This window comes from Schistocerca piceifrons, chromosome 2, assembly GCF_021461385.2.
Source record: "Schistocerca piceifrons isolate TAMUIC-IGC-003096 chromosome 2, iqSchPice1.1, whole genome shotgun sequence".
Taxonomy (NCBI): Eukaryota; Metazoa; Arthropoda; class Insecta; order Orthoptera; family Acrididae; genus Schistocerca; species Schistocerca piceifrons.
In genome coordinates, this window is record NC_060139.1 from 730,781,659 (window position 1) to 730,794,294 (window position 12,636).

Below are 12,636 nucleotides of genomic sequence, written 5' to 3' on the forward strand. Positions count from 1 at the left end.
AGTAATTCTGGAGAGAACTGACACCATTAATCCTGCAGGGCTGTCCATAAATCTGTAAGAGTATGAGGGGGTGGAGATTTCTTCTGAACAGCATGTTGTAAGGCATCCCAGATATGCTCAATAATGTTCATGTCTGGGGAGTTTGGTGACCAGCAGAAGTGTTTAAATTCACAAGGGTGTTCCTGGAGCCACTCTGTAGCAATTCTGGACGTATGGGGTGTCGCATTGTCCTCCTGGAATTTTCCACATCCATCAGAATGCACAATGGACACGAATGGATGTAGGTGATCAGACAGGATGCTCATGTACATGTCACCTGTCAAAGTCTTATCTATATGTATCATGAGTCCCGTATCACTCCAACTGAACACACCCCACACCATTCCATAGCCTCCACTAGCTTATAACAGCCCCCTGCTGACATGCAGGGTCAATGGATTCATGAGGTTGTCTCCATAGCTGTACATATCCATCTGCTTGATACAATCTGAAATGAGACCCGCCTGAATGGGCAGCATGTTTCCAGTCATCAACAGTCCAATCTCAGTGTTGATGGATTCCAGACAAGGCATAAAGCTGTGTCATGCAGTCATCAAGGGTACACTAGCAGGACTTTGGCTCCAAAAGCCCATATTGATTATGTTTCATTGAATGATTTGCACACTAGTACTTTTTGATGGCTCAGCATTGAAATCTGCAGCAATTTGTGGAAGGGTTGCACTTCAGTCATGTTGAAATTCTCTGCAGTTGTCATTGGTCCTGTTCTTGCAGGGTCTTTCTCCGGCTACAGCGAAGTCGGAGATTTGATGTTTTACTGGATTCCTGATATTCACAGTATACTCCTGGAATGGTCACACTGGAAAATCCCCACTTCATCACTACCTCGGAGATGCTGTGTCCCATTGCTCGTGCGCCAACTATAGCACCACATTCAGACTCATTTAAATCTTGATAACCTGCTATTGTAGCAGCAATAACCAATCTGACAACTGCACTAGACACTGTTGTGTTATATAGGTGTTGCCGACTCAGTGCCATATTCTGCCTGTTTACATCTTTGTATTTGAATATGCATGCCTACCAGTTTCTGTGGCACTTCAGTGTATTAAATGCTACAGCTTGCATCAAACATCATGAAGACAGGGAGAAATAAAGAATTTAGAAAAGAAGTCAGGCAAGGATATACCACCTCTCCAACATTATTCTCAGCAGTTCTACAAAGGTTTCTGCTCCTTAAACTGGGAAAACAAAGAAGTAACACTGTTGAATGGAACATCTGATAAACTTTTGGCTTGCAAATGACACTGTACTGTTAGTCTCCAGTGAACATACAGTCAACTACAAGTGAAATAATGTGACAGAGCAAAGCCTGAAAGTAGGCCTTTAAATCAGTTATACCACAATTATAACAAACTGTTCAAAAAATGTTATAGACTATGATTAGAAGGAACTGAGGAATTTCACCAGGGAACAGAATAATCTAACAAAGATATGACCAAATGGCTCTTGGCATCAAATATACAATCCATCTGCTTAACAACCACTTTCTGAAAGTAACTGATAAACTTAGTGCAGCCAGTTCAAAAGAAAAAGCACTTTTGTTTATGCAACAGTCAGCACCAAAAGCGTTTAGTGATTTTGAGCTCACTCCAACTTAAGTGAAATCAGGAAGTAATTAACTTTCTTAAAAGCAAAAATTCTAATTTCAATCAAAATATTAAAAGCATGTTTTAATGTCGCTCTTGCACTCAACCATATACAGAATGAGCACGAAGTCTTTCCCAGATTATAAAACTGTATAACAGAATAGCCGTTTGACATAATAAGCTATATTTGGTGTCATTACACAGGTTAGTGTTGCTAGTTATTGTGACCAATAGATGGTGCTAGTGCTCCACAACACCGACGTGGTCTGTTAGGTCACGTTAGTTGCTGGAAAAATGGCGTCGAAGTAGGAGAAAGCACAATGTGTGCTTTGGGTTCACAAGACAAAATCACCAATCAGTGTTCAGTGTGAATTTTGGGCTTCTTATGGATGCAGCCCTCCTGACGTTAAATCAATAAAGCGCTGGTGTGCAAAGTTTAACAAAATAGGCAGCGCTGAAGATTGTCCTCGAAGTGGCAGGCCTCGTGTGAGTGGTGCGACTGTTGATCATGTTCAGCAATTGTTTCAACAGGGTCCGTCTAAATCAACTCGTCAAGCATCACGTGAACTTCAAATACCGCAAGCAAGTGTGGTGAAGATTCATCATGAAAGGCTTAGGTTGCATGCTTACAAAGTGAAAGTTGTGCAGGCCTTTCAACCAAACGATTTGCTGACACATGCTGAATTTGCAACTGAGATTCTCAACAGGATTGATGGTACAACGATAATCTAAATCGCATATGCTTTACCGATGAATTCACCTTTCATGTCAGTGGAATGGTAAATAGGCATAATGTCTGTAAATGGGGTTCAGAGTGTCCACATGCTACTGTACATTTACAGCGAGACAGCGAAAAAGTAAATTTTTGGTGCAGCCTCCTGCATAGCAAGGTTTTTGGACCATTTTTCTTCATGAAAAATCCATTACCACTAACATTTACTTAGACGTTTTGCAAACAGTTCATAGCCCCAAAGTTAGAACAATATCAACCATGGATAATTTTCCAGCAAGATGGAGCACTCTGCTCTTTGCTATCAAAACTTGAACTGGAAATCACATTTTATGGTTGTCCTCAAACACTTGAGTTCAGCAGCATTTACTTTATGTGTAATTGTTGACTGGCAATGAAATCATTAGAAAATTAGCTTACTTTGAGTACTTCCATTCTTTTACAGCATGTAGAAAATAAATATAGGGGAAATTCTATGTACCAAGATAAAGAATTAATTACACTGTAACGTGCTGTAATGATAATATTTGGTGTCCAACCTTTAACTCCATGAAGGCAAATTTTTAAAAATTTAGCATGCTAACAACAGCCTCACAATACATTTACTCTCATATTAAGTTTGTTGTGAACAGTCAGGCACTACTTGAACAGCAATAGCAGCACACTAGCAATAACAGGAACAAAAATACCATCCACTATTCGCCATTTAAGCTTACTTTTGCACAGAAATAATGAAGTATGTAACCATAAGAGTATTCGAGACCGGCTGTGGTGGCCGTGCAGTTCTAGGCGCTTCAGTCCGGAACCGCGGGACTGCTACGGTCGCAGGTTCGAATCCTGCGTCAGGCATGGATGTGTGTGATGTCCTTAGGTTAGTTAGGTTTAAGTAGTTCTAAGTTCTAGGGGGCTGATGACCTCAGAAGTTAAGTCCCATAGTGCTCAGAACCATTTGAAGTATTTGACCACCTTCAATATGATTTAAAAATACTGGCAGATAATGAAGATTTTACAGAGAAATTTAAAATTTTTATGCTTTAAAACTACTCCTGCTCCATACATGAATTTCTGAACTGATGGTATGTATGTGGTTGGGTTGCATTTATAAAATTTAGTTATAGATTAAGCTTAAACAAACAGTCTAGTTATGTAAATGAAAGTCAAGCAGAAATGTTTCCTCAGAGGAACATGTGTTAATCTGCGAATCTACTAACATGTTCCACATTGTGGCGAACTGTCGAGAATAGAACATGCAAATAAACTAAAGTAAACCTGCATTCTCTGTGCAGTTCAATAGAACATGCCATGTGTTCAACCAAGAAATGGACAATGCAGCTTGTGTACACTGGCAGTCCGTTAACATACCTTAGAAGTTATTTCAAGCTTGTGGACGTTTCCATTTTAGAACAACAAGTGTTGCCAGAAGTTGCGTGCTGAATTGGCGCACACCACAGTAATGCCATTTGAACATTCAGCCATTATCATGAGAGAGAAAACAGAGAACATCTTCCTCACAGTGGCCATGTATGTACATTAACACCAGCTGATGACAAGTGCCTCATACAGGGTGACAATATTGAACTACACTCCTGGAAATTGAAATAAGAACACCGTGAATTCATTGTCCCAGGAAGGTGAAACTTTATTGACACATTCCTGGGGTCAGATACATCACATGATCACACTGACAGAACCACAGGCACATAGACACAGGCAACAGAGCATGCACAATGTCGGCACTAGTACAGTATATATCCACCTTTCGCAGCAATGCAGGCTGCTATTCTCCCATGGAGACGATCGTAGAGATGCTGGATGTAGTCCTGTGGAACGGCTTGCCATGCCATTTCCACCTGGCGCCTCAGTTGGACCAGCGTTCGTGCTGGACGTGCAGACCGCGTGAGACGACGCTTCATCCAGTCCCAAACATGCTCAATGGGGGACAGATCCGGAGATCTTGCTGGCCAAGGTAGTTGACTTACACCTTCTAGAGCACGTTTGGCGGCACGGGATACATGCGGACGTGCATTGTCCTGTTGGAACAGCAAGTTCCCTTGCCGGTCTAGGAATGGTAGAACGATGGGTTCGATGATGGTTTGGATGTACCGTGCACTATTCAGTGTCCCCTCGACGATCACCAGTGGTGTACGGCCAGTGTAGGAGATCGCTCCCCACACCATGATGCCAGGTGTTGGCCCTGTGTGCCTCGGTCGTATGCAGTCCTGATTGTGGCGCTCACCTGCACGGCGCCAAACACGCATACGACCATCATTGGCACCAAGGCAGAAGCGACTCTCATCGCTGAAGACGACACGTCTCCATTCGTCCCTCCATTCACGCCTGTCGCGACACCACTGGAGGCGGGCTGCACGATGTTGGGGCGTGAGCGGAAGACGGCCTAACGGTGTGCGGGACCATAGCCCAGCTTCATGGAGACGGTTGCGAATGGTCCTCGCCGATAGCCCAGGAGCAACAGTGTCCCTAATTTGCTGGGAAGTGGCGGTGCGGTCCCCTACGGCACTGCGTAGGATCCTACGGTCTTGGCGTGCATCCGTGCGTCGCTGCGGTCCGGTCCCAGGTCGACGGGCACGTGCACCTTCCGCCGACCACTGGCGACAACGTCGATGTACTGTGGAGACCTCACGCCCCACGTGTTGAGCAATTCGGCGGTACGTCCACCCGGCCTCCCGCATGCCCACTATACGCCCTCGCTCAAAGTCCGTCAACTGCACATACGGTTCACGTCCACGCTGTCGCGGCATGCTACCAGTGTTAAAGACTGCGATGGAGCTCCGTATGCCACGGCAAACTGGCTGACACTGACGGCGGCGGTGCACAAATGCTGCGCAGCTAGCGCCATTCGACGGCCAACACCGCGGTTCCTGGTGTGTCCGCTGTGCCGTGCGTGTGATCATTGCTTGTACAGCCCTCTCGCAGTGTCCGGAGCAAGTATGGTGGGTCTGACACACCGATGTCAATGTGTTCTTTTTTCCATTTCCAGGAGTGTATTTGAAATAAAATCGTTTTAACTTCTGTCTGGTTTGCATTAAGATGTTCAAACTGCATGGGTGGTCATGGGGCACAATGGGAATCAATATGTACATTGTTATTTGGTTTAGCGACGAACCCCATTTTCATTTGGATGGGTTTGTCAATAAGCAAAATTGGTGATTTTGCGATCTCTTCATTCTCGGTGAGTGACTATGTGGTGTGCAATATCCAGTCACGGTAATCAGTGCGATATTCCTTGACGGCATGGTGACTTCTGAGCAGTATGTGAAGGTTTTGGAAAATGATTTCATCCCCGTCATCGAAAGTGAACCTGTTTTTGACAAGACATGTTTCATGCAAGATGGAGCTTGACCCAAAACATGAGAGTTTTTGATGTCCTGGAGGAACACTTTTGGGACCGTATCCTAGGTCTGGGGTACTCAGAGGCCACCAGCATGGCCTCAGTTGGCCCCCATATTCTCCAGATCTGAACACATGCAACTCCTTTTTGTGGGGCTGTACAAAGACAAGGCGTACAGTGATAACCCAAAAATCATTGCTGAGCTGAAAACAGCCATTCAGGAGGTCATCGACAGGATCAATGTTCCACCACTTCAGCGGGTCATGCAGAATTTCGCTATTCATCTGCACTGAGGTGGCGCAGTGGTTAGACACTGGACTCGCATTCGGGAGGACGACAGTTCAATCCCGCGTCCAGCCATCCTGATTTAGGTTTTCCGTGATTTCCCTAAATCGCTCCAGGTAAATGCCGGGATAGTTCCTTTGAAAGGGCACAGCCAACTTCCTTCCCCGTCCTCCTCTAATCCGATGAGACCGATGACCTCGCTGTCTGGTGTCCTTCCCCCAAACAACCCAACCCAACTCATCTGCACCCCATTATTGCCAATGATGGCAGGTATATCAAACATGTCATAATCTAAATCCAAATATCTATAGTGACCTTTACATGTTGAATAAAGTGTGTGCATGCCATGGTTTGTAACTAATTTGCCTTTTTTTTTAAGTATACCTTTTTGGACTGCTGTGTTGACTCAGACAGTATGCAACAATCCCCAGACAATCAATTTGGCATCTGGATTTTATTATAATAAAACAAAAACCCTTCAACTCTGTGGTTTACTACGAAAGTGTGCAAGGGAAGACATGGATCACTGGTGTCAGGTTCTCTTCGTTGATGAATCTAGGATGTGTGTGACCGCTGTAGAAGAGTGTGGAGGTGGACCTTTACTAATCCATGTGTCAGGTATGTAGCACCATAGGTTCAGCAGGGAGACAGGTCAGTCATGGTTTTGGCCAGGGTCATGTAAGGACGTCGAAAGCCCCTCATTGTTATTAAGGGTAATTTGAGGACTGTGCACTATAAGGACAGATCATCCAACCTATGTCCAGCACTACATCACCATTTTGGCCAAGAGTTCATCTTTCAAAGAGTTAAGGCCAGATGTCTAATCTAAATCCATCTCATAAATGCCTTCCTCCAGGAGGCAAGAATCAACTGAATGGAATGGCCCGATATGAACACCATTGAACATGCTTGTGATTAGTTGAAACTTGCTGTATGTTGTTGCACAAACCTTCTTATGCACTGAATGACCTCAAGAGCACCACCATCCAATATCAGGATAGGTGTTGGCAGCGATGTCTAGACAACCTTGTAAAGAACACGTCAGCAAGTAGATTTTGATTGTGCACTTTTGGTAAGTCTGCCATTATTTTGTTGGCGGTGTTGTTTCTATTTCATAATCAAATTATTTTTAGGCTCATAGGGTTTATTTTTTGATGCCTTGAATCCAAGCCAACACACACAGGATTCTAATTCATGCATTTGTTGGAAACTCTTAGTGCCTTCTAATTTTGAGTTTCAGACTTTTCTCGCTATTCTCTGTTTGTTGTATAATGTGTTAGTTGCATGGTACTAAAACTTCCTAAGAAAAAAACCTGTAATTTGTAATTCAAACTGTTATGTCATTAAGAGGGTGGCAAGTTATTTGTTCTATATATTATAGCACAAATAAAATATTTGTAAGTAATAAAAAAACTGTACCTGGTATGTCACCGTCCTCAGCAAGCTTCAATATTAGATCAACTGTCTCCTGAGGAATGTTACCATCCATTAATATCATGCAACTCTCTCTGAGTTTCTGTTCACTCTTCAGTATCTGAAAATAAACACAATGTAACATATTTGTTGAGAATAATATATAGATGTCAAGTTGTTTTAAGAGTATTAAAAAAATGAGTTAGCTAAGAAAATTAAATTGTAAATCGTGAGGTCGGATTCCACTGGTAACAATGTGTTTAACAACAGCAACATTAATATTGCAACCAAGAAAAATGGCAACCTTGGTCACAAGAGGTTTGAAATCATTTATTACAGCAAATCAATTTCATCTTTGGTGCAAATATTAAAGTCTTGAAGACTTATGTAACAAAATCATATATTCCAACTTCAACTCTTTGCCTTCTAAAGGAAAGGGCAAAATCTGCAGATGAATTAGCCGCTGACCTCATGTCTGAACATAAAACAATCCTCCAAAATGTGGTGTAATGTGATATGTATGCCACAAGCAACACACTGGAGCAAGAAGCCATTCATCATAAGACCTCTTCTATTCTGTGTAGTCTCAACACATCTAATCTGTTCCAATGCACTCAAGGTGGCATATAATTTTGCACTGAACACAGTGAACTCTTTAGGTAGATGGATCTTGTGAACATGGGGGAAATAACAGAGCAATGAAGGGAATCCTGCTGTTTAGATCCATCTGTGAATACAGCTATGTAGTAGTTGTGCTCATTTAAAATGTCATAAAATGCTTATTAAATTCAATAAGCAGTATGGCAGTCAGTTCCAGCCCTGGAGTTGTGACTGAACCTGCTTCATACCAAGTGACTGTAGCTCATGTTTCGAAGTCAAATGGCCTTCTTGCTCTTGAGGAAATTTGTTCTGTAGTGAAGTTAGTAGCAGTATGATGTGCTAGTGAATTTGAAACAGTGAGGATCTTGTAAACCTGATCCACCTTGATAAATTACTGCTGGATGGTAAGTGCAACTCCCCATCCTCAACGCAGGCTGGGCATGGGCCTGGTATGACCTTTGGATATCCTTATCCCCTCATTATCTGGTCTAGTCAGAGTAGTAACAGAACACTAACAGATAAAATTGGTGTAGAACTCATAAGGAAATGTCTAGCTACAGGAACAATCCCTCAAAATATTAGAGCCAACTCACTCATGTGGTAAAATCAGGAAGAGGTTGGATCAAACTCCTGTGTTAGATGGCTACCTTACTCCAGTGGGAGCTAAATGTGTTCACATTTTATCTGAGAGAATTGGGGTTTTCGACACAGAAATTCCTGTGAAGAGAGGCTACATCTTCCACAAAAATGACATCATCAGTGTGGTTGTATTAATCAATGATGACTATATGTTTTCTAAACCTGGGGCCCCCACCCTCCTTCACAGAGTTTTCTCATCCATTACTCTTTCATGGGAAGTTTAATCCACAGAATTTGCTTGGTGCTCTCTTATCACATGCACCTTATGCAAATCAGATGGGAACTTCATAAAAAAACTACAACTATAGTTTCTGAAGAAGATGGAAGACCATGCGCATTCAACATTGCTATTGGGTGAGTCTCAGCCACCATTGTATCAGTAGGCACTTGAGCACTCACCGGCACTGCTCAGTAGAAAGTGACCAATGATTTGCAGTTAGGTGGCTAATACCTGATCTGGATACACCTAACTGAAGCAGCAGCATCATCTGTAAGGAAGCCAACAAAATAAATACTCAGTAAGACTATCTGGACACTCTACAGCCCACTGATTAACATTGAGTGAGCTCCCAGGAATGAGTGGATTAAAATTATGAACACAATCTAACAATCCACTGATACATCCATTCTTAAGTCTTCACTCCACCTATGAAGACCACCTCCCCCCCCCCCTCCCCCTCCCTCCATCAATGGGGTGAGGAGTGGAATTTTAAATCAGGAACAGGCATATGGCTTTGAGGGTTCAAATGCTAACCAGCTTGAGAGAACCTCGCGGCCTATAGTGTGTCCAGATAGTCTTACTTAGCATTTATTTTGTTAGCTTCCTTATGGATACTGCTGCTTCTGTTAGGTGTATCTAGATCAGGCACTAGTCATATGAGTGCAAATCATTGGTCACATCTCAACAAGTAAATTTATTCTTCAGAGCACAATACACAAACATTTTACAATCACAGTCACTCTGTCTGAACTATCCAGTTTGGGTGCAGACACTTCATTCTGCACTGCCATCAACGGTCAGTAATACTGTTTGGGGTGCTGCCCGCCTTCCTCCCAGACTGCAGAACGCTGAAGTGGGGAGGAGGCTTTGTCGACAACCAATGGGTGGCACTTCTAGCTGCAGGTCCTGTGCAAGTTTGCATGACTGGCACTATCATGAAACATGATCAGATTGCTTCCCAATGGGCTGCTGTGAGAGATCACATGACCAGCTTCACCATGGCTGGCACATTCATGGTCCAGAGTGCTGCAGATGGAGTCGGTAAGAGTGTGCTGATGAATCTTGTTGGCGATTGTTGATTGGAGACAGTGCTAAGGTGAGAGGAAGTGAGCTGCAGTGGAAGGCATAACGGGCAGATGTAGTGCAATGTTGTGGTGGGCTAATGGCAGTTCCTCATCTGCCAGAGTCACTGACTTGTTGGTCACTGCAAAGGCTGCTGTGTTGTTGGGGTCACATTTGTGTTGCCAGTTGTGGCAATAGTTGGCAGGAAGGCTGTTAGCTGGTCTGTCTATGAGAGATGCCACTGCCATAAAATCCACTGTGTTGGCAAATGGAAAGTGGGGATCAGTCTTGTAGCAATAGTTGTAGATGCAGAACTGGTGCCATTGTGTGGCTTCTATAGAGAGGTGATCACCAATCAGTTTTACTTCTACTTCTTCTGGCTGAAAATCTCAAACATCTGTGGTGGTATCTCCTGGTTGTGCCATCAGAGCGTTAGTGGCAGGCATGTCACCTGAGACATCTTGCTGCAGATTACTTGTGTCATCCAAGGAGTCAAGGGTTCTTGTGACCTTTTGTCTGTTGATAGACATTGTTATCATCTTTTCATTAAGTTTATATCAAACATGTGGCTGTGCAGTTGCAGCACTTGAAATGGTCCATGATAAGGTGGCTGCAGTGCTGTCATTACAGTATCACCTCTAATATTATGCTCTTTGTACCATATCTGGTGAGTCTGATGAGCTGGGTATGGATGTAGGCAGCACAAATGCCACTGGCAGCGTAACTGTCTCCATATATAGAATCTCTGCTAGTGATGCTTTTAAAAGCATCACTGTATACGGTGTGGACTCCAAGGAGCACCAACGGGACAGTCTTCCTCCATTCACCCCCATGGCACATGAGTTCAGTTTCCATTGCTTGATGCCAACATTCCAACAGGTCATTGCTTTGGGTTGGGGGGGGGGGGGGGGAGATGGAGCGTGATAAGCTGTGGACTGATGGTGAGCAATTCTGCTTATGTTGTGTAATGTGTTAAGACTAGAAGAATCAAATTGATGTCCCTAATATGCCGTAATGGTGTCAGGGCAGCCAAACTGGGTGATCCAGTTCATCATGAAAGCGCTGAATGTAGATTCTGCTGTAACATCAGAAAGCAGCACAGCCTCCAATCAGTGGGTTACATGGTCAATCATCAAAGTATGCACTTATATGATTTTGATTCTAGTAAGGGTCTCACTAGAGTAGGTCATGCCAAATCAGGTGCTTCGCAAGAACTGGCCGGCATCGGCAAAAGCACTTGTGCTCCACTGTAGTGCTGTTGAGGTGGGGGAAGGTGAGGGAGGCGGACACAGCTCTTTTGTGCACTGGTAGGACAGGAATGTGTTGTGGCAGTGCTTGGTGAGGCAAGAGTCATGTTTGGTGAATGTGGCTGGGCAAATCAGTGCGCATCATGTGGCGTACTGTAGTGCCTCGAGAATTTCAGGGTAAATTCTAGAAACACTCGGCTCTCCACCATCTCAAATACCTGATATCTTAATGGCAAGGGAGAGAGAGCCTTTTTACTGCACCACACGTCTGTGCGTGTGCAGGAAGGACAGCTGCCACGAGGAGCCAGGAGCTGTGTCTGACGAGCGGCCCTGACAAGTGGTTACAAGCAGCGCCCTATAAGTTATGTCAAAATGTCAAAGAGAATCTGGATAAGTTCCATGGTGTGTGGTGTCATGAGGATCATTAAAGAGACAGATGAAGAGTGTGTTATATCGAAATTCTTACTTTATGTCTTTGCTCTGCATGTGGCAGAACATATGTAACTGTATGAATGAATAGTAGTAGATTCTAACATTTATCTTGGAACCAGTTGGCTTGCTGAAGTTTGTGCATAATAATTATTACTTTGGGATGAGAGTCGAAAATATATTGTTGTTTAACTGACAAAATCCAATGAGTACATAATTTATTGCAAGAATATAGAGCTGGTTAATAATATTCCCCTTAACCTGATACAGTCTTCAGAGAAGAATTAAATGAAGAGAGCGATGTAGCGTAGAGGATCAGCTGTATGCACAATGTGTAAGTCAACTGGAAGAGAGGCGTGAGTCTTGCATCCCAACACCACACTGCCTCTTGTCATCCAAGAAAGCATTAGAGTACCAGTATTGAAATTAATAATAATAATAATAATAATAATAATAATAATAATAATAATAATAATATTAATATTAATAATGCCAATTTTGTATATAGACAGAAAGAATAGTTTTATTGCACTCCTCATTTTGCATTAATTTACAACATTCTTTATCTACCTTTGGCATACGTTGCAACATTGAAAATTGTAGCTGTAAACAGAAACAAATTGCAGTGTGTACCATGTACCCAGCCCCGCCTCCTAGCAGTTTAGTCCACTTGGCTTGCAAAATTTTCCTTTGGTAGCAGTTAGCACCTGTCTCGTGATCAGGAATGTTGACATGATCCAACAATTCTAATGATTCTGTATGACAGACACAATATTGGTAAGCTAGAAAGTCATGTTCTAGTCATTGTAATATGTCTTATCAATGGTGAAATGCATCATATTTTCTTATCTTCTGATATCAGTTTTGTGTTTTATTTTATAGCCTTTGAAAATGATGGAAAGTTGAAATGCGTAAAGCTGTTGAAAAATAAAAGTGTGGTCAAGACATTAGTTATTAAAAGTGAAACCACTGTGATGGTAATAGTGGTCTGTTAAAATTGAGTCACATTGTAGTTT

At 42.9% G+C, this 12,636-nt stretch overlaps 1 protein-coding gene across 1 annotated transcript in view; it reads right to left on the bottom strand.

Annotated features, from left to right (window-relative positions):
• LOC124775803 (uncharacterized sugar kinase YeiI-like) overlaps nt 1-12,636 on the bottom strand; it is a 281,535-nt gene that overhangs the window by 207,405 nt on the left and 61,494 nt on the right. The window contains exon 3 of the mRNA XM_047250634.1: nt 7,430-7,544. Coding sequence (XP_047106590.1) covers nt 7,430-7,544 — 115 coding nt within the window. The remainder of the gene's footprint in view (nt 1-7,429; nt 7,545-12,636) is intronic.